The following is a 21628-nucleotide window of genomic DNA, read 5'->3' as shown; positions in this document are numbered from 1 at the left end:
ACGTTCCCAGGGGTTGGAGAAGAGCACTCTGGGAGGAAGCCCACAAGCCCTCTCTCGGAGGCGAGAGATTCATTCCATCTTTGTGCTGGCTAGCCGCTGAAGGGAGCAGAGGCAAAGGACTGTCTGCAAGAGCTCTTGGAACCAAGCAGAGAAATAGGCCTTTGAGCTAACCGGGCCCAAGAAGACTTCAGCCAAATTAGATTGAAGAAGGGAGTATCGGTCAGTTCAGCAGAAGCCCACTCTCGGAGGTGCACAGATTCACTTTCTCTCACACAGCTGTGGTGGCTGGGCTCCTGCACTTCCCCCACTGAGACCAACACTGGTCTGAAAGGCTCTCCAAAAAGCTGCCCAGCCCCAGGTTAGGAGGTGCTGGCTGGAAGCTGAAGAAAGCAGAGGCAGAAGGGACAAAGCTGCAACAGCTCTTAGAACCAAGGAGAGAGAAGCCTCTAAGAAAGCTAATTGGGCTATCTTGAAGGACACAATAAAAGATCTGATACTTTTAGCACCTGGCTGCATTTGGGTGATTATTTACTTTTAACTGAAATTAAGCCTTCCTCCAGAAAACCTCCCTGAGAAACCTGCTCCCAGAGAGAACCATCATGTTATATTATATTTTAAAGAAAAAGAACACCACAACAATCTATCCCATTTAATGTCTAATTTCATAAATGTCTTATTAGCCATCATTTATTTGGGGGAAAGAATTGTATGTTTGTACAAACTATTCCTATATTCAAGGGAGGAAGATGATTAGAAAAGGGGACTTCAAAGTTATTCTCTTGTTATATGAACTGGGGAGATCATTGGGAAGTGAATTCAAAAATAAGAAGCATACATCAAACATTTTTTGAAATTCTGAACATTTTGAATGCTGCTCACATATTTCAGATTTTATAGTTGACAAAAACCAATCTAACCTGTAAACTAGACACTGCATTTTAAATAGGGACAATTTCAGAGCAATTATTTGGGTAGAGTATTCATCAACAGACAACCTAAGTCATGCAAAAAAATTTTGGGGAGAAGGCAAATTTGCTACATGCAGACATTAATTAAAAACATATATTTTTTGTGTGTGAATACAGACTAAAATAAGTTGAAAGGAGATGTGTTTTCTCAACTTAATTAAAAACCTGCTTTTAAAAAGAGGAGGAAGTGAGAACTGATTATCAAATCAGAACACTGAAATGAATTAAAAAAAAAATCAGTAAGACTTTAATAAAATCCACTTCCTTTAAAAATTACTATATTTAAATTTATTTAGTTAAGGTTTTTTCTGTCTTATACAAAGAATCATATTACTATAGGCTTGAACAATTCTCAAAAATAAATTAAGCTCCCTTAATAGAACTGTAACAACCAAATCAGGGCTCATTCTACTTCCTGATGAAAGGAATTATTAGACAGCTAAGTACATATGAGAAAAACACCCTTCACCTTCTACACTGAGGTTATCCCATGGGGAAAATATTTAAGAAATTAAAACATGAATGCTATAACAGTTTAAAAATAAATGCAAACTTCAAAGGACCACATTTTTGGCACACAGACCATGCCAAGAAACAATACAACTGCTAAGTTTAGGTTGATTGATTTTAAAAATGATTATACCTCTTCTTACTTTGCAAAGGCAGAAAGGTTAAATTTGTAATGTCTTTCAAGAATAAGTGCTTCCAAGTGCTATATAAAAGCATATCAAATTATTAAAAAGGGGCTATTTTCCAACATCTGTATTTTAAAGGAATCACTAACACAACCCGTACTCTTAATTCTAAGATTAAGATATATTTAAGATGATATGTTTAAAAAAAAAAAAAAAAATCCAAATCTAGGCAGATTTAGCAAATAAGTTCCCTATGGTATTTACCCTTGGAAAACACAAATACCTACCTAAATCAACAGCACTTCATGTCAATCACCAGAAGAATGCATCCCTTAGGAAATGATTCTGACATCATATGATCTACAGGGAAGCTGCATGAGTAAGTCTACAGGCACTTGAGGCATCTGACTTGGTTGGGCAATAGAATGAAACTGATGTGTATATAGACTCCTTATGAATGCAGATAACATGAAGGGGAAAAAAATGCCAAAAGGTAACTAGGGAAATAAATCTGAGAGTGTGAAGAAACAGTGAGTTCTTGTAAAACACTGTCAATACCTTAAGAAAATAATGTTCCAATGTTTGTAGAGATCAATAGTTGAGAAAAATGGGATATCTAGCAATTCTTGAACCCTTTGCCAAAGATTATCAAAACACATTTACTCAGTTAAGACAATATTCACAGATGAACAAAAAGGGAAAAGTAGAAGATATCCAACTCATGCAAACAAAAACATGTAAACTTTAATGAAATCATTTTTATACATAACAAGGAATTGATCTGTTAAATTTTATGAGTCATATAGTGGTTCTGAGCTAGTAACTAAGTTAAATTAAGATTCCAGAGGCACTGTGTTAACCTCCTAATCTTACTACTATAAAGATTAGAAATGACTTTTAATCAAGCCATTAACATTAATGCCATTTCATTTAAACTTAATTTGCCTGGGTGGAGGAGGGAAAGGAGATACACATAAAAGCCATGGTCCAAAGATTTATTCATGTTAAGCCTTATCTAAGAGTCAAATTCTGATCCAGAGACCCAAAATCTAATGCTTTAACTTGCTCTTATCTGGAATTGTGCTAAATTGTAGATAGCAGTCATACTTATTTGTTACTACAAAATAATTGACAATTTGACTTTTTATAAAGGTCTCATATGAATATGGTATTTTCAGTTTAAAATAACAGTATTTGAAAACATGGTATTTCTTGGAAGAAAAAAAAGTCTTTAAGTATCATGATTTTATTTTTACACACTATCATCAACTCCACCCCCCCATTAAGATAAATAAAAAAGCCTATTCTTATAGAAATGTAAATGTGGTGAAAAAGATGGGGTGGTACCTATAAAGTTTTAGTCTCTCTGCTGGAAATAATCCTTTAGTGAAAAGTCAAGAACTAGCAATAAGTTTCCACAGAGATTCTGTAGTGGCCTTGATTTTTATTTTTCTTTACCTGGAATTCAACAATTTATAAATTGATTCTTTGTTTGAATAAAACAGCACCAGTCTGCCCTTTGCTACAATCAAATTTTGACATTTTTCAGTACTTAGTTCACAAGTTTATTATGAAAACACTGCAGCGCTCTTGTGCAGTAACATCTTACAGGAGAAAAAAAAAAAAAAACACATTTCAGTTCAAAACAACTCACCAGTATCTGACAATAACAAAGAACAATGTAGGGCTGAGGCTGGGAAGGGAAATAAACTGAGTGCAGACAAATCATACAATTAAATTAAACAGTATTCCCTGAAAATAAACAAAACAATTTCAAAACTCACAAATAGAGGGGAGGCCTTGGTACTTATTTTTCAAAACGTTCATTAAGCTCCAATGATTGTTTGCTGCTATCCTTATCTACAGTCATGCTGAGTAAAGCTATAGCTAAATGGAAAGTTAAATTGTATTCACGAGGTGTTAATGTTTACATCTTAATATTTGCAGTCTCTCAGAGAAAGCAAAAGTAACTACAAATAGCCTATGCCAGAAACTGGTTTCTTGACCAACAATGTTGCTTCAGCATGCAATGAACTGGTTCATTCTAAAGTGGTCACGGCTGTTGATGACAAGAGGCTTTGTATTTTTATATGGCACATCTTTTGGTCCGTATGAAAACAAGTTTTTTGAATGTTAACTATTTTCTGACACTTTGGAGTTACTGTTGCTCTTCCCATTTCCTTTAGGTCAACGTATGGTTCATGGCAATACTGTACAAGTTTAAAATCTCATTACAGGAAGTAGTCTGGGGTACGACGAGTAACATGTGGTTCACCTCTACGTGGTGCTGGGTCAAACTGCAAGCTGAAAAACAAATTAAATTGTATTTCAAGGTCAAAATAATGATGGTGGAAACAAATTATCTTTCTCTTATCCCAAAGTTCACTTTTCTAAATTTTAGCCTTCCTTAAAACTAATAGTTCACTATAATATAAATTAAGATTTAAATTTAAAGCCCTAAAGTCGTGATCTGCTATTACCTACAAAACATAAAAATTATTCTTAGCCTGGTCTACAATTAGTCCAACATGCCCAATTTCTCTACAACCTACATGCTACTGAACCTCAACACTCTGCCCTAAATGTATAATCTCCTGTGAGTTAACTGAAGAATGTAACTTCCAGATAACTATAAACAAAATATGTATACAGAAGGGAAACTGCTTTCAATCATATATTTCAGTGATACTCATTCAATTTATTTAGTGCACTAATGACATTTCATGGAATTTTGTGTCCTTGAAAAGCAAGTTTATTATTATGGTCCCTAAGTGATCACAGGGTTCATATTTCATATATAGATTTAAAAAAACAGAAGTGTATTTTTCTTTAATGGTAACTCAAAACCCACATCCATTCAATATAACTATGTGTTAACGAGGAAACTGATACATTGTTGGTGGAGTTGTGAACGAATCCAACCATTCTGGAGAACAATCTGGAATTATGTCCCAAAAGTTATCAAACTGTGCATACCCTTTGATCCAGCAGTGCTTCTACTGGGCTTCTACCCCAAGGAGATACGAAAGAAGGGAAAGGGACCTGTATGTGCCAAAATGTTTGTGGCAGCCCTGTTTGTAGTGGCTAGAAACTGGAAACTGAATGGATGCCCATCAATTGGAGAATGGTTGGGTAAATTGTGGTATATGAATGTTAATGGAAAATTATTGTTCTGTAAGAAATTACCAACAGGATGAATACAGAGAGGCTTGGAGAGAATTACTTGAACTGATGCTAAGTGAAATGAGCAGAACCAAGAGATCATTATATACAATTATTATATACAATGATACTGTATGAAGATGCAATCTGACGGAAGTGGATTTCTTTGACAACGAGACCTAATTCAGTTTCAATTGATCAATGATGTACAGAAGCAGTTACACCCAAAGAAAAAACACTGGGAAATGAATGTAAACTGTTTGCATTTTTGTTTTTCTTCCTGGGTTATTTTTACCTTCTGAATCTAATTTTCCCTATGCAACAAGAAAACTGTTTGGATCTGCACACATACATTGTATCTAGGATATACTATGACATAGTCAACATATATGAGGACTGCTTGCCATCTAGGGGAGGGGGTGGAGGGTGGGAGGGAAAAACTGGAACAGAAGTGAGTGCAAGGGATAATGTTGTAAAAAAATTACCCTGGCATGGGTTGTCAATAAAAAGTTATTATATATATATATATATATATATATATATATACACACACACACATATATATATATGTGTTTAAAATTAATTTTGGGACAGAGAGTGCACACTGGATTTAGTTCCAAGGGTCTTGGCTTTGACTCCTAGTTCAAATCTTTACTATGTGACCAGAAGAAAATGTGCCCTTATTTAGCTCATAAGTAAAATGAGGATAATTCTTATATTATCTATCTCACAAGAAGGAAGCACATTATAAATGCTAGAATATTATATGAACACGAGGAGTTCAAATAATTCTTATAAGCAAACTGATTCAACTGTTTCATTTCTAAACTTGCATTCAACTATTAATAGTTCTAACTGCTACCAATTCTACATTAAAAATTCTATGTTGTCACTTAACAGACAACTTATCATGTAAATACTTACAAAGAGTACTTTAGAGTATCATCAAGTTCCATGATTGCAGCTTGGTTACCACAACGGTAACAATAATTTGGAGCACTGAATATTGTTACTACATTCCTGTCATGGCACCAATTATATCCCTAAAAGAAGCAAAAAGAAATACCAAGTTAGAAATGACTTTATTATTATTTGACTTATGCTATTAAATAAAAGAACACAGAACATTTTTGTCCTGTTTTGAGGATTACTTCTTATTTATGGGAATATAACATGTACACAGAAAAACAAACAAAATACAAAGTGATTAGAAGAGGAGGAAACATTATTAGAGGAATCAGGAAAGCTCTTAGAAGCAAGGAGTTTTATGATGCAGGGATAAGGAAGAACATCCCAAATAAGGATAGCTGTTAAAAAGGTATGGAAATGAGAGATAAAATGTCACACATGTGGAACAGCATGTAAGCCAACAAAACTAGAGTATAGAGTATATGAAGAAAAATGTCTAAATGGACTAAGAGAGATGGGCAGAAGCAAGACTATGAAAGTCTTTAAATGCCAAGCACAGGAGCCTTTGTTTTATTCTAGAAGCAATCAGGAATTAGTAAAGTAGAAAATCAACATGGTTAGGTCTATACTGTGAGAAAAATTCTGAGAGCTAAATGGAGCAGTAAACTCTAGATGAAAAGCAATGAGGCTATTGCAGTGATTCAAAATAGGGGTGAAGACAATTTGAAATCAAGGTGGTTGTGGTGTGAGCGGAGAAAAGGGGATGAACAAAAGAAATATAATGAAGACAGAATTAACAAAACTTGACAACTGACTAAAAATGTAAGGTAAAGGAGAACAGAATGAGTCAGGAATGATTCCTATGATATGATCCTGAAAAAACTGAAGAATAGTAGTGTCTGGGAACATGTGACCAAAAAAAAAAAGACTAGACATTTTCCCCACCTTTCAAGATATCAAAAATCATTCCAAAATAGTAATTGTGCACTAGAGATGAAGCAATTTAAGTGTTATCACCAACTAGAACATCAAAGAAGCCTAATGAAGTAAAAATCCAATTGACTAACTAATAACAAAGAAGAGTAATATCTCTCTTACCTCTAACTTACTCAACATTCCATCTTCTTCCCTACATTCTGCCAAGTTGCACAAACTGACCCACAAGCTTGCAACAGAATTCAACTCTATACTTTCCATCCACTCCCACAGAAAATAAAGAGAACTGAGAAATAGAACTAAGACAGCATTACAATGTGTGTGCATCTAACAGGCCTGTGAGAAACAGTCACTTTGTGGTAAAGATTGAAACTGCTAAAAGCATATAAGTCTGACATCTGTTTGAGATTCCATTCCCAGAGAAAGCATGATTAAAAAAGGGAAGGAGTCAGAAAGTGAGTCATAAAATTAAGAAATAAAAATGAAATGACCAAAGATGTCAGAAGTCAATTAAAGACCTTGAGCATAAGCAGATAAATTAACAGTGAAGAAATTAATAAGAAAAGGAAATATGGCCTCCAAATTAGCTGTCTGATGAGGCAAAGGACCCTATAGATTCCCAAGAAAGCAAAACAAACAAAAAAAAAAACCCACCACCCCACCACCCAGGAAAATATTTCTGAATGCTTTTAAAAAGAAAAGAATTATGTAAGTACAATTTGTAGTCTGAACAGCAAAATTAACTGGCAGAATAGAAAGAATTTGAATCCAAGAAAAGCAATGCTCTCCAGAAAAATGGGAGGGGATTCAGTTTGGAGGAAAAGACTATGAATTCTGTTGTGAACATGCTAAGTTTGAGATGCTTATGGGACAACATATAGAAGGAATTTTGAGATATGAAACTGGAGTAGAAGGGGGAAAAGATTGCATATGTAGAGTCTAAGAATCAGTAACATAGAGATGTTAGTTGAACCAGAAATAAGTGAGATGGGGGAGGAGTAGGCGAAGGGAGGAAGAGAAAGAGAGACATACAGAAGCAGAGAGAACCAGAGAGAAAGAAATGAGAAAGTTGACAAGGATAAAGCACTATGTCACAAGATACCTAAATAGATCAAAAACCTCATGGGTCTTAGAGAAATATAAATAAATGGTAGCTATACAGCAGGACATACTTTTTAGTATATTGTATAAAGATTTAGTGTGCAACTAAATTTAGCTTATAGCAAAACATACACATAGAATAGGACTTATTTATTTATCTATATGTATAATTTGTATATTTAACTACTAAATGCCTAAATATTTAACATGTTGTTTATATAAAAATAAAAAATGCCAATTATGGAATTACAGGGCAAAATGGGGAGTATAGTGTGGTCTCTGGGCATCATTCCAATTATGCTTTTACCCTACATCTTTCCAGATGCTCCAGAACATATCGAGTAGCCCAAGGCTCAATTTCTCTATAAGGGGAAGAATGACTACCAGTCTCCTTTTTTTTTTCCCTTTCCAATTTTGACTTTCTGTATTAGGACATAAAACTTAAGAAGAATAGGACCCTTCTCATTGCAAATTTTCAATGAAAGTCTGGATGATCATTTGTCAGGCATATTATAAAAGAATAATGAAGTGAAGTTCACTTTAGAATTCTGGCTATAATCTTATGATTTTATGACTTACCTCCATCACCAGCTGGTGAGCTCTGGATACCAATGTGAGGCCATTGGCATGATTAAATGTCTCTGAAATATCTTGTCCAAATGTATATCCAGCACCTCGAGGAGAAATACCCCAACCACCACGGTCATCTGGATCTGACCAAAGCAAGTCACACATTGGACCCTACAACACACATTAAAATTAAAATCAATCTTGGTAGCCAAATAACAAGACCTAAATAATACGTATCTTAAATAATAAATATAAACAAATACCTGTAGATTTTAGTTATTAACCTCCCCAAAAGAGAAAGGAAATGATAGAATAGTTTATAAAGAACAAATAAAAACAAATACCTCATGGGGAACTTCTTGTAGGCGATCAAGTGCTCTGATATGATCCAGTGTATCTATGGATGGTGAGAGACCACCATGTAGACAGAATATCTGAAAGAAGTATTTACATGTTAAGATTGCTCAAGAGAAAAAATAAAAATAAAAAGATTATTCAACAGAAGCTTTAGGTATTTTGCTTTATGTTTATTATTAGAGCATTCCACAGAAGTCCTAAGCTTATTTAAGCTCAGATACTTGTACTATCCCTATCATAATCTTATATCACATAGGCAGGCTAGTCATCATGGTAGTCAGTGTTCATTATCCTTTATTCTCTCTCATGGTACCTTTGTGCATATTATTCTTCAGGACTGGAAAGCTCCCTTCTCCCAAAATCTACATTTACTACTTTCAGATTCAATTTGTTTTAACTTCTCCAAGCAGTCAAAAAAGACTTCTGATTAACTTCATCCCACACCAATCACATATTTGCTTTTCATTTCCTTGGTATTTTTATTTAGTTTGTTCTACATAAAACTATACAACTGAACTCCATAAAGGGATGAATGAAGTTTCTATCATCCTCTGTCCCATTATGTCTGCTACTCATTTAAACAAGTACTGACACTAAATTAATACACAGAGAATGACATCAAAACATACCTGACCATCCACCAAGGCAGTTAGAGGAAGATAATCAAAAAGGTCTGTAAAATATTTCCAAACATTTGCATTTCCATATTTCCTTAAACACTCATCATAGAAACCATATACTTGTGTGATTTGTCTACTCTCATGATTTCCTCGAAGAATAGTGATACGTTCACGGTAACGAACCTGAAAACCAAAACACAAAGGAATATATTTCTTAAAAGGAAGCCAATTACAACATAGAATGAACCTCAAAGTAGTTATTCCAGTTTACTTAGGAAAATACCCAATTTTCCTTCCTAACAGCCAAATATATAGGGTTTAAAATATTCTTGAAAGCTTATTCTCCTATTGCTAGCAAACACTAAAAGAACATCCTTCAACCCTGAAGTCACGCAAATTTTTAGGGAAATGAAATACTCAGATTTCTGCTGATCATGTAAGTAATTCTGGATTCTAGGTATAGGTGGATTTACAAACTTTCCTTCATGCTTTTAATTTGGTTAGTCAGTACCATAGGATTTTAGAACAGGAAATTGTCATTCAAGAGTGACTCAGGGGGCAGCTAGGTGGCACAGCGGATAGAATACTAGCCTTGAAGTCAGGAGACTTGAATTCAATTCTGGTCTCATACACTTAACACATCCTAACTGTGCGAACCTGGGCAAGTTATTTAGTCCCAATTGCCTCAGCAAAAAAAGAGTAACCCAGAAATAAAACTAAAAGAAAGCCCAGGAAAGTCTTTAAAAGTCATACACAGTACAACTTCTTATGGAACAGATGAAGATTTTTCTCCTTAAATTATACAGAACATTTCACTTGTAATTGCGAACAGGCTTCAAAATCTCAAAGAAAAAAATGAATGACTATTACTTCCTTCCAAAAACCCACCTTTTGGCACTACATTAATTCATTCCTTTCAAAACATTAAGGAAAAGCAGCTCATCACTGCTACATTATATATATCCTTTCACAAAACTGAGTTTGGCCTGCTGGTTCTTAGGAGATCAATAAATTTTAATAATACCCTGCAATTAGAGTTTTCCTTCAAAAGGAGATAATATTTAAAAAAAAAAAAAACACATTCCGAGTCACTGACACACAAATTCCTGGGATACTTACATTAATTATCAGCACAGCTTTTTAAACACTAAATCCTAGACACAATTCTCTTGAAAAAGTTTTTTTTCTTCCCATCTCTTCATTCATTTTAAAAAGTCAAGAAATTTCAATGTCTATTTTCAGTAAAACAAAATAGCAGGCACATACTAGGATAGTAAAAAGCATCATTCATGGTACACATGGCCAAAGAAAAATTATAAAAGTTACCTTAAGAGCTACAAGCAGCGTTACTGTTTCAACTGAATAATATCCTCTGTCAACATAATCACCCATAAACAAGTAATTTGTGTCTGGTGATTTGCCACCAATTCTAAAAAGTTCCATGAGATCATGAAATTGCCCATGAACATCTCCACAGACAGTGACTGGACATCGCACCTCTTGTACATTGGACTCCTTTGTAAGGATTTCTTTAGCCTATGGATGAATAAGAAAAAAAATAAGTATATTAGCATACTTAGCAACAAAAGATAATAGCCAATTTTACTTGCTATCTGTAATTTCTATTAAATAAAATGGATTATGTAAACTAATAGTCTCAAATTAAAAGGATCAATTAAACAAATTTCTTTAAATGCTAATGGTATAGGGGAAAAAAATGAAAACAATAGATTCTCTCTGCTTGTCACTTCAATGACTGCCAAAAATTATCAGGGTACACTATATTCCCGTCAGATGTTTGGACTTCTCAATGACATTCAACTAAACACTTATTAGCACTAGTGTGACAATGTTAGTGACATAAGTTTCTTCAACTAGCATTTGATGTTGAAGATCATTTAAAAAAAAGATTAAACTAAAATTAAGCTTGCATAATTTTTTAAAAAAGAATTAGGTAATGATTTTTTTCTTCTTGTTGGAACAAATGCATTTCTGACCCATTCAGTTAAGTTGCTAGGGCCAAGAGTGGAGCCTCTGAGGAATAGAAACAGGCACTGTCCACTTTTTCCCAATTTTTATTACTTTTAATTGTAATAATTTTTTATTTCTCTCAAAGAAGAAACCAATAGTTTAAACTTTCAGCTGAAGACTGCAAAGAAAAATACTATAAAATGTTCTAAGTTCCTCAGGTATTCTTGGGCATTCTTCTTAACAGTCATTTCATTCATCCCCTTGTTTCACAGCCAGAGATGAAGGTCACTGGGCAATCACTATGACTAAGGTTTGTTTGGCACGAGTATTTACCTAGTGAATTTTCAGTACGCATTTATGTTAACAATAATAGCAACAATAAATCATAGGCTCCATCCACCCCAATGAAGTTAGTAAGAAATTGGATAATGACAGGGTAGAAGTTACTTTTCAAGGGACAATGATTCAGGAAATGATGAACTTATACATAGAAATCTTGCTGTAAATATGCTGCTGTCTATTGCCATAATTTAGATAAAGCGAAGTTTCAATATGCACCTCTGGACTCAAATAATTTTTTTCTATCTCAAATATAATTCCATGCTTGAAAAGAAAGCTATTATTTGTAACAGAAGCTATCCAACACCAACAACAAAAATCCCTGAATATATTATTTTGACTCTGGAGAAAAGATGTTAAATGCTTTTATATCCCTTCTTTGTAGACATGGATGACTAGTTTTGTCGATGTGATGTCTAAGAGAATAGAGGTGATTTTTAAAATTATGGAAAGACACGACATGTGGAAATTAAGGTGATATAAAAAACAAAAAATAATAAAAAGTAAAAAAATAAATAAAAGCTGCCCATTCTTAGCTACAAGTTTAAGTCCTGAATGAACCAAAATAGTTGGTTAATCCCAAAACATAACACTAGTAGAGGAAAGAACTACATTTGGACTCAGAAGTTTTTGGGGTTAGAAGTCTTGTGTTCAAATTCTATATGTCTAGTGACTATGGCAAATTATTTTAATTCTACTGTTCTATTTCCTTATCTCCAAAATAAGTGAACTTTGATTAAATTATTGATTTCTAACAGCTAGAGTTAAAAGTCAATGTTTTAAGTTTATTTCCTCAAACTAAATGAACCAAATTAATCAACAAGTATTCATTTATCACCGACTATGTGCCAGGCACTGTGCAAAGGATACATAAGAAATATGTACTGAAATGATTATACATAAATTCAAGCGTAAAGGGGAGAATGGGTGGGAAAGATTAGAAAAAGCTTCATTCAAATCTGTTTTGAAGGAAAACAGGGACATCTCATAGGTGGAGAATTGAGGTAGGATTATATTCCTGATAAGGAAGGTAACTGGTACAAAAATGAAGATGAAGTAACATATATAAGGAACAGGCAAGACAGCCAGGAAACTCATAAAATTCCACCTACACAGTAAACTTGAAAAATTTCTACATCAATAAGATTAATGTTGTTGTTGGGTCATTTTTAATAGTGTCCAACTCTTGATTCCACTTAGTTTTCTTGGCAAATTCCAGATCATGTTAAAGATGAGAAAACGGAGGCAAATAGCAAACAAGTTTACACAACTAGGTCAGGTAGAACGCAAAAAGAAGAGTCTTCCTGACTCTAGGTCTATCCACTGTGCCACTTAACTGCCCTTTAAGACCAAAAAAGTATTTGGTTTATATGCTTGATGTCATTATTTATCTAAGATAAATTCAGATTCAGAATTGTTACCATAGCTTTATATCCAAGTTCCTATGTCATTTATAAAGTAAATTGGGGGACGATTTTTGTCAAGTTTTAATCTTGCTTAGATACTCTTTTTGGAGGTGAATTCTTGCTACAAGCTCAGATTCTGATTACCATTCCTGTTCCTTCAGCTGGGCAAAGCTATTTATTTATAGCACTCTTTCTGACTTTCCCTTAGAAGTCTTGCCTGCTTCACTGCTACAGATTGGTAATTAACAGCTTCCTGTCCAAAGGGCCAAGGCTATATATATAATGTATATAGTTGGTAAAAGAGAGGTTTCTCGCTGCATCCAATTAGAAGCCATTTCTCACCTCTTTGAAACTGTTTATAGTAATGTCTTCTTTTTAAAAGTTCAATATCTATGATTACAACATTCTGGTTACTATTTACCATTACTTCTTTCATAAGAATTGATTTATGCTTAATAATTATACAGAAAAATTTCCATTTTTAATAACATAAGAGTTGTAAATACTACCAAATTGGGACAAATGAGGCAACTAAGTGACACAGGAGCAGGAGCTGGCTTGAAGTTAGAAATTAAAATTATTTCAAAACTAAGCCTTGGAGACTTACTAGATGTGTGATCCTGGGTAAGTAATTTCATCTTCCCTCAGACAGTTTCCACATGCAAAATGGGATAACAACACCTATATCCTACAGTTGTCCAAGATAAAATGAGATAATTTTTGTAAAGCACTTTGGAATGCTAGCTATTTTTATTAAGCAAAATTTTAAATTGCTACTTAACAGAATTCACAATTTCAGGTTTCAAAACAGATATGCAGGAATTTCAAAGTGGCCTGAATGGTATACATGTTTGTCTTTTTACTATGGTCAAATAATAGCAACACATGGACAAAATATATGTGGAGGGGAAGAGATGTCTCCTTAGAAAAAAGGGCAAAAAGGCTAGTTATTAGAAAAAATATAATATTTAAAAATGGATGGGCTTTAGGCTAAAAACAAAGATGTAAAGAAGCAGCAAGTAACATCAGAAAGCTAAGAAGTAAAAAAAGTGACATACTAGAATAAGAGAACACAAAGCTAAATAACATTCTTTGGAGAAGAATCCAGTGCAAGGAATGATGTGAATTCACAGGTGGCATGAGGAGGCAAACTGGATAAAAGGAAAAAGAATCAAGTGATAGTAGTAATCATTGACTCCCTGATATGGGCTATTTGTCAGATTTCAATGACGGGTCAGATGTTTTTCCTAGAATATAATTGATATAGGACTGAAAGCTTCCCAAGATTTTAGACACATCTAGTAGTATTATCTGCTCTCATGCATATTATTATCACCACAAGGAACTTAAGAAGCAGTATTAGGGTTTAAAAGTCCTAAACAGGTCTCTGAAAACATATAGGCCCAGATATTTTCTTCACTATTGTTTAAATTAAAGGCAACTTAGTTTCAAGAGAGAAAGGCATACATTTAGGAAATGAGTAGTTAAGCTAGTCTCCAAGAATATGATACAGATTTCTGGATTGTGGCTTAATGATGGAATCTTAACTATGACTGGTAAAAATACTAACTGGGTACAATGCAAAGATTTGCCTTAGCTTCTATCTATAGATAAATACAAAACTTAGTAGTAGTAAACAAAGCAAAGAGATCCAACAGACATTAGGACTAACTAGTCGTAATCATTTATTTTAAAATTAAAGAAAACATATGGTGGGAATAGGAGATAGTCATTGGACCATCAGACAAATCATCTGGACGGACAAAAGGAGCAAACAGACTGGGGGTTTAAACTAGGAAACACCATAATATCATGAAAGTATAATGTTATAGTGATGGGGAATTCAATGATCTCAGAATTTGCTGGAGCACTCTATTTTGGAACTACAATTTTGGCCTGTCTTAAAGAGAATTTAAGTACTATTAAAAAAGGTATTCTGATTGGGTTAGCCAAAGAGTAGGAACTGGTGTCTATTAAAGTCTTTATTGTATTGGTAGGTTTTTCAACTGAGTATAGGGCTTTATCTTTAAGGAGTTATTTACTACTTCATTGTAAGATATAAGACTGGTCAAAGTGTTTGTCTTTGATGTAAATGGGAACTTTGAAAGGAAGACAACCACCTTCTTACAACATGTGATAAGAGCTAGGGGATCCTTAGAACATAGAGTTTAGGGAAACAATAGGAAGGATCTCATGGTCTAAAATTCCTAGAAGTAAGAACTTGAGGAACCTTTCAAGAAAGAAATTCTAAATTTCAATGAGAAAGAAAAGGATAACTATCTAATGAAGGGGCTCTTAAATTTGGTTCCAGGGTCAGATTTAGAACTCTGAATCTGATTGGGAGAGAAAATGTTATCTTTATATTTTTAAACTAAAATTTGGCATTCCCTTTAATTATTAAAAACATCATTCTGAGGAAAGGGTTCATAGATTTTACCAGACTTCTAAAGAGGTCCCTGGACACATAAAAAGGCTAAGAACACCTGATCTACAAAATGAAGATCAGTCCTGTAAGAATATCTTCAATGCTAAAGTTCAGAAGGAACCAAAAAAGAATACTAAAGAGAAGGAAGAAGTATTTAACTTTAACTTTGCTTGTTTTCCTCTTCATGTGAGGATGATCTTTATGTAAAGAATGAACAAAATAAGTTAACACACAAGTGAAACCCAAGATAAGTAAGGTTCTATTCAGGCTTAAAGAACTATATACGTCAAGATATTGAAGAACCTGATGAATGTAACAGCTAAGAAGAAACAGTTTTTGAAATATCTTAGAAAAAATTTTTTCTCCTTAATAGTATTTTATTTTCCAAATGCATGTATATAGTTTTCAACATTTATTTTTCTAAGATGTGTTCCAAATTTTGCTACTCCCTCCTTTAGCTCCCCAAAGGCCTGGGGAACTGTGTGACCCCCTTCCCAAAACAACAAGCAATCTGACAAGGGTTAAATATGTGCAATCCTTTTAAACATATTTCCATGTGTCATGTTGGAACACTTAAATTTTTAAAAAAGTGAGGACAGAATTTCCAAACTAAAGCAAAGACTAACTCCAATCTATACTTTCAAATTCTCGAAAAAATATATTGTAAAAAGGATTATAGGTAAACATTTTTAAAAGGAAGGAAAGACTGCAAAAAACTGAGTTTCCTTAAAAAATGATGAAAGTTGTAATTTCCCTTTTTTTTTTTAAACTGGGTCACTAGAAGGTCAGGAAATATTACATATAAAGTTCACTTAAATTTCAGCATTTTGACAAGGTCTCTCATGACAAATTTTGTGGGCAAGATGGGGAAAAGTGAGCTAAATGATAGTATTGTTAGATTTAATAAGAAATAGTTGAAAGACTAGACTCAAAGATCAAGTCTTAATGGATAAATGTCAATTTATATGAAGCTCTTTGATAGTATCACATGTTCAATATTTTTAATCAAGAGATTAGATGAAGGGATAAATGGCACATTATCAGATTTCCAAATGACAAAGCAGGGATAAACAAAAATGGTCGATGAAAGAGTTACTATTGAACAAGTCCACTGAAAAGGGTGGAATGGTGATTTAAGTGGACTCCAAGCTCTGGTCAGAACACATTTGGAGCACTATATTCTGTTTAGAAACATTTTAGGAAGGAACAAGCTGGAAGACTAGAACAGGGGGTATCTCAGACCATAACAAACGACTGTCCAGTGTTTTTTTTAAGGAACTGAAGAAGTTCAATCCACAGAACATGATGGGGTGGGCAGGGGCTTGTTTTTCTTTATTTTAAAGGTTATCATGTATATAGGATCCTAACATTTAGAACTGAAAGGAGATATCAGAGACCACCTGGTTAAAATTCCATTATCTTACTAAAGAAACGGAGGTCCAGAAAAGTGGAAAAGGTTTGCCCATGGCTACATAGGAAAAGGAGACTTCATCTACTTGACCCTAGAGGATAGGAGTACGAGTAATTGAGGTTGATGTAGTGTAAAAACTTCTACTTCATAACCATTAGAGCTGTCTAAAAGGAAAATAAATTGCCTTGGGAAGCAATGATTTCCCTTCACAAGAGATGGACATGACAACTGGATGATCACTTTTTAGGGATACTATATATAAAGGCCAGTCATGGACTGAACTTGATGGGGATTTGTGAAGTTCCTTTTAATTCTGAGATTACTGAATTTAATTTTTTATTGTTCAGTCATGTCCAACTCTTTATGACCCCATTTGGGGATTTCTGGACAGATACTGTAGCAGTCTGACATTTACTCCTCCAGTTCATTTTACAAATGAGGAGACTGAAGCAAACAGGGTTAAGTGTATCACAGGGTGATACAACTAATAGGTGTCCTGAGGCCAGATTTGAAGTTGGGAAGATGACTCTTATTTCAGGTCCAAAACTTTATCCACTATATCACTAGTATTTAATTAATCATGAAAAATGTTTTCCTCTGAATGGATCAAATGAAAAGCTATTTTCTTTTGTTAAAAATTAACATCACAAACCAAATCAAGTCATTCAATTCCATAGCAAAGTAGAGAAATGATCAGTCTATTCAATTGATCCTATAGGATCATACTTTTCGAACATTAGCACAAAGTGTGAAAACAGTTCCTGGTTTTCTGTGCACAACACCCATGCAGAAGGATTTTTTTCAGTCTCAAAATATTTTAGCATTTAGCTTTGGTACACAGGCATTAACAAACTAATTCTTGCTTCAGGCAATTTTTATTTTAAAATTTATCTTTTCTTGAAGACATTCATCACTAATTTTTTTAATCCACCTACCAAAAAAATTATCTAAATCATAATCTGTAAATTTGCTATTCAAAATGTAAGGGGAAGAGGGGAATTCTTGAGGGAGGGAAAAAGAATACAAATGCAATGTGTACCCTTTTGGTTTATTTAGATGTACAAGTCCAATAGGTTTAACATCTGTTAAAAAAACCAAACTGCCTCCACTTGAACCAGTTCATTATAAACCGAGTTATTTTAAATGGTTTACACATATACTGTTGAGTTTCTAAAACATGTTAATCTCAGTGCCAAAATAGGCCACAATAGGAGGAGAAAAAAAGACTTTAAACTTTAAATGGATGATAGCTGCCAAGAATTAAAAAGCAAAACAGAAACAGAGCTCTTGAATAATTTGCTCTGCCAATGTAGACAACTTTGGAACTTTTAAACAAACACTACACAGAACTAGACTTGAAACCAGTAATTAATTCCCATCTATTCAATATAGTTTAAAGGTACTTTTTTTTTCCTACAAGAGAAAATCTGCACATCCTTTCCATAAAGACTTAGGCAAGGTAAGTCAACGGTTGAAGCAAGCACTAGAGGTGTCTATGCTGAGGAAATTATGTTAAAGTTCATGAGTTAATCCGTGCTTAACTATAGAGACGTAACCAAACTATTTTTATACCACAATACTAAAATAAAATTTATTACTCTTCAAAATCATTAATAGGTAATAAAGTAGTAAGTCTGGTATGCTTCCAAGAAAGGGAAGACTAGCCAAACCCTGTGTATAAAATACTGAAAAAAACTCAACTCTGTTCCTTACCTCAACACAATCACAGAAATAAAATCAATTCTCCTAGTAGCAGGATCACTTAACATTAATGTACTCTTCCATTTTTTCCCAGATGCTTTAAGGCCTACTTTTTATAAATATGCTCATTCTCTTTTTAAATTATAGTCAATAAATGACTTATTAAAACTTTTACTAATACGCCAGTTATGCCAATGTGTTAAGTACCTAGGGATGCCACCCCCCCCAATCTCTGCCTTCAAGAAGCTCACAATTCTAATGAGACAAGCAAATAGGTGTACACAAACTATACACAGATACAGAGGGAAAAGGAACTAGAATGGAGAATTGGGAAAAGCTTCCTATAGAAGATGGGATTTTAGTTGGTATTTAAAGAAACCAGAGATGTCAGTAAATAGAGATGAGAAGAACCTTCCAATATTGGAGGATAGCCAGAGAAACTATCTGGAGTCCAGAGATGGAGAAATGGGATTATCTTGTTTGTAGAACAGCAAGATGACCAGCATCAAGGTGGAGTAAAGTATAAAAAAATTGGGAAGGTAAGGGGGAGGAGACTGTTACAAAAGGTTTGACTGCAAAATGTATTTAACCCCAGAAATGATAGGGACTTTAATAAGCAGAAAGGTTAACACAGTAAAAACTGCACTCTGGTAGCTGAATGCAAGTTGATTGTAGTGAGGAGACCTGAGGTAAGCAGACCCACCAGCAGGTCAATAATCCAGGCATGAGGTTTTGAGGGCCTGCAGCAGAGTAATATCTATATCAGAGAAGAGAAGGGAGCAGATTTGAGAGATGCAAACATCAAATTGACAGACTTTGGCAGCTTGGATATAAGGAAAGAGAGATAAGTTAAGGACTCTTAAGTTGTGAAACTTAGTAAACGGGAGAAAGATGGTTCCCTTGATAACAATGAATTGTTCTGGGCAATGAATTGTTCTAGGTTTAAGATATTACTGGACATCTAGTTCAAATATCTGAAATGAAATTGCTAGATGCAAAAATGGAGGTCAGCAGAGTTTGTGGAAGGATAGGGAGATTTGAAAATTATAAGCACAGAGCTAAGCAAAACAAGAAGAACCAGGAATACATTGTACATAATAACAAGAATGTGCAATGAGTGGTCCAGTGATTCAAAGCAATCCCAATAGACTTTGGACAGAAAAGGCCATTCGCATCCAGGAAAAAAAAAAAAAAAAAAAAAACTATGGAGAATGAATGTAAATTAACACAAGCTCCGCTGACTTTTTGGGGGGGAAAAAAAAAGAAAAAGAGAGAGAGAATTATAAGCATAGAGAAGATAAGTCCATGGGAATTAATAAAATCTTCAAGGGCCAAGATAGAACCCTATGAGACAAAGATGATTCTACTGATTCAACACTTCACTTTCCTACTGCAAAAATATTTTAATAGCGTTAATCTTTGGAACAAGTCAAATGAGAGAACCCAAAGATTAGTCATTAATGGCTGTCCTGTCAATCAGAGGAATATTCAGGATCAATTTGGCATATTTAGCAATATAACTTACAGTTCAGTATAGACTGCATGCTTGTCAAATGTGCGGGCTAGATACAAACCTGGAATAGGCAAAATAATGGATAACAAAACTAGGAGCAACAAGCTATTCATCAAAACAGAAAAAAGGGTCAAAGCTAAAAACCGCAACATCAAAATATACCAAAAAATATGACAAAAATATTAAGAATTCTCTGAAAACATTTCAGAAAGTCTAATGATAAAGACAGAAAAAAGGACCATAGGAATGATGAAGACCAAGACATGGAAGAGTAAGAATTTAGGGATGTTGAGACTGGAAAAAAGGAAAAGGAAAACAGTTGTTTTTTGAAAGGCTAATTTTTTTTTTGGGGGGGGGGGGGGGGGGGAAGTGAAGGGGGTGATTAGAACCAGGTAGAAGTTGAAGAGAGGCAAATAATTAACTTCACCTTGTTGTAAGAAAAGCAATTTGTTCAATTCTTTCAGTCTTGTCTTTCTCTTTGTGATCCCATTTGGGGTTTTCTTGGCAAAGACACCAAAATATTTTCCCATTTCCTTTTCCAGGTTATTTTACAGACAAGGAACTGAGGCAAATGGGGTTAAATGACTTGCCCAAGGTCACCACACAGCTAATAGGTGTCTGAAGCCAAATTCAAAGTCTTCCTGCCTCTAGGTCTAGAATTCTATCCACTGTGACAACTAGCAGCCACTTTCTAAAAATTAGAGCCATCCAAAAGTGGTACATACCACCTTAGGAAAGAGTAGGTTGTTTCTTCATTCTCTCCACTGAAGTTTTTCCAACAAAGGCTATATAACCACTTTATTTGAAATGTTATAAAGGAATTCCTTCTTTAGGTATGGGTGGGGGTAGATGTCCTCTGAGATCTATGTATATTCTATGAATATACATATAGGATAGGATATAAGAGGAGAAAATAACATGAGAAGCAGAATTCAATTACTGGCTATCTTTACAGACCTGCCTTTTCTTAATTAGCTCTCATTATAAAGTAGATTTCTTTATAGTGTCTCTAATCATATCATTGGTAAGATGTCATTTAAAACCAAAAGATAAAAGGAGGTGTCCATCTGGAGAAAGCCTACCTTTTTTCTTACCTTCTATTTAATTCTACTACTTAGGAGAGTACTTAACCTGGGGTCCACAGACTATGTATTTCAGAAAAACTTGGATGGTAAACATTACCATCCTTTACCACACTTTTATTTTCATTTTCATTTTCATTAACTTTTCGTTTCCTTTGTTCTATATAGTTTATGAAATCCAGGCTTCACAGGCTGCCAAAGGATTCCATGGCACAAACGATAGAGAACTTGTATAATATAGTTAATTTGAAATGATTTTAATAACCCAAAATTAAAACAAAAATTTTCAAAAGCAGTGAAGGACTTAGCTAAACTATGCTTAAAGGCACAAATAACAGTAATTCTAACTCAGAAGTGTTGTGTACCATTAATAGATAACAAATATTTTATAATTAAACCACAAATAATCTATTTGATATACATATGAATAAAGCATAAACAATTTTAAAGCAACGTTCCTACCACAAGTCATTTCCCCTGAGTTTTAAATGTGTCCTCTAAAAGTGTAAAATTAGAACAAAA

At 34.1% G+C, this 21628-nt stretch overlaps 1 protein-coding gene across 1 annotated transcript in view; it reads right to left on the bottom strand.

Annotated features, from left to right (window-relative positions):
- Positions 1 to 2316: 2316 nt before the first annotated feature.
- The window catches only part of PPP2CA (protein phosphatase 2 catalytic subunit alpha), a 29214-nt gene continuing 9902 nt past the window's right edge, over positions 2317 to 21628 (bottom strand). Inside the window, exons 2-7 of the mRNA XM_003756461.4 lie at positions 10585 to 10794; positions 9268 to 9441; positions 8626 to 8715; positions 8291 to 8452; positions 5690 to 5808; positions 2317 to 3907 (exon numbers count right to left, since the gene is read on the bottom strand). Of these exons, the coding sequence (XP_003756509.1) occupies positions 3835 to 3907; positions 5690 to 5808; positions 8291 to 8452; positions 8626 to 8715; positions 9268 to 9441; positions 10585 to 10794 (828 nt within the window). The 3' untranslated portion in view covers positions 2317 to 3834. The remainder of the gene's footprint in view (positions 3908 to 5689; positions 5809 to 8290; positions 8453 to 8625; positions 8716 to 9267; positions 9442 to 10584; positions 10795 to 21628) is intronic.

The sequence above is a fragment of the Sarcophilus harrisii genome, chromosome 2 (assembly GCF_902635505.1).
Source record: "Sarcophilus harrisii chromosome 2, mSarHar1.11, whole genome shotgun sequence".
Classification (NCBI taxonomy): Eukaryota; Metazoa; Chordata; class Mammalia; order Dasyuromorphia; family Dasyuridae; genus Sarcophilus; species Sarcophilus harrisii.
Note: the sequence above shows the minus strand (reverse complement) of the source record. Positions and strands in the feature narration are given on the sequence as shown.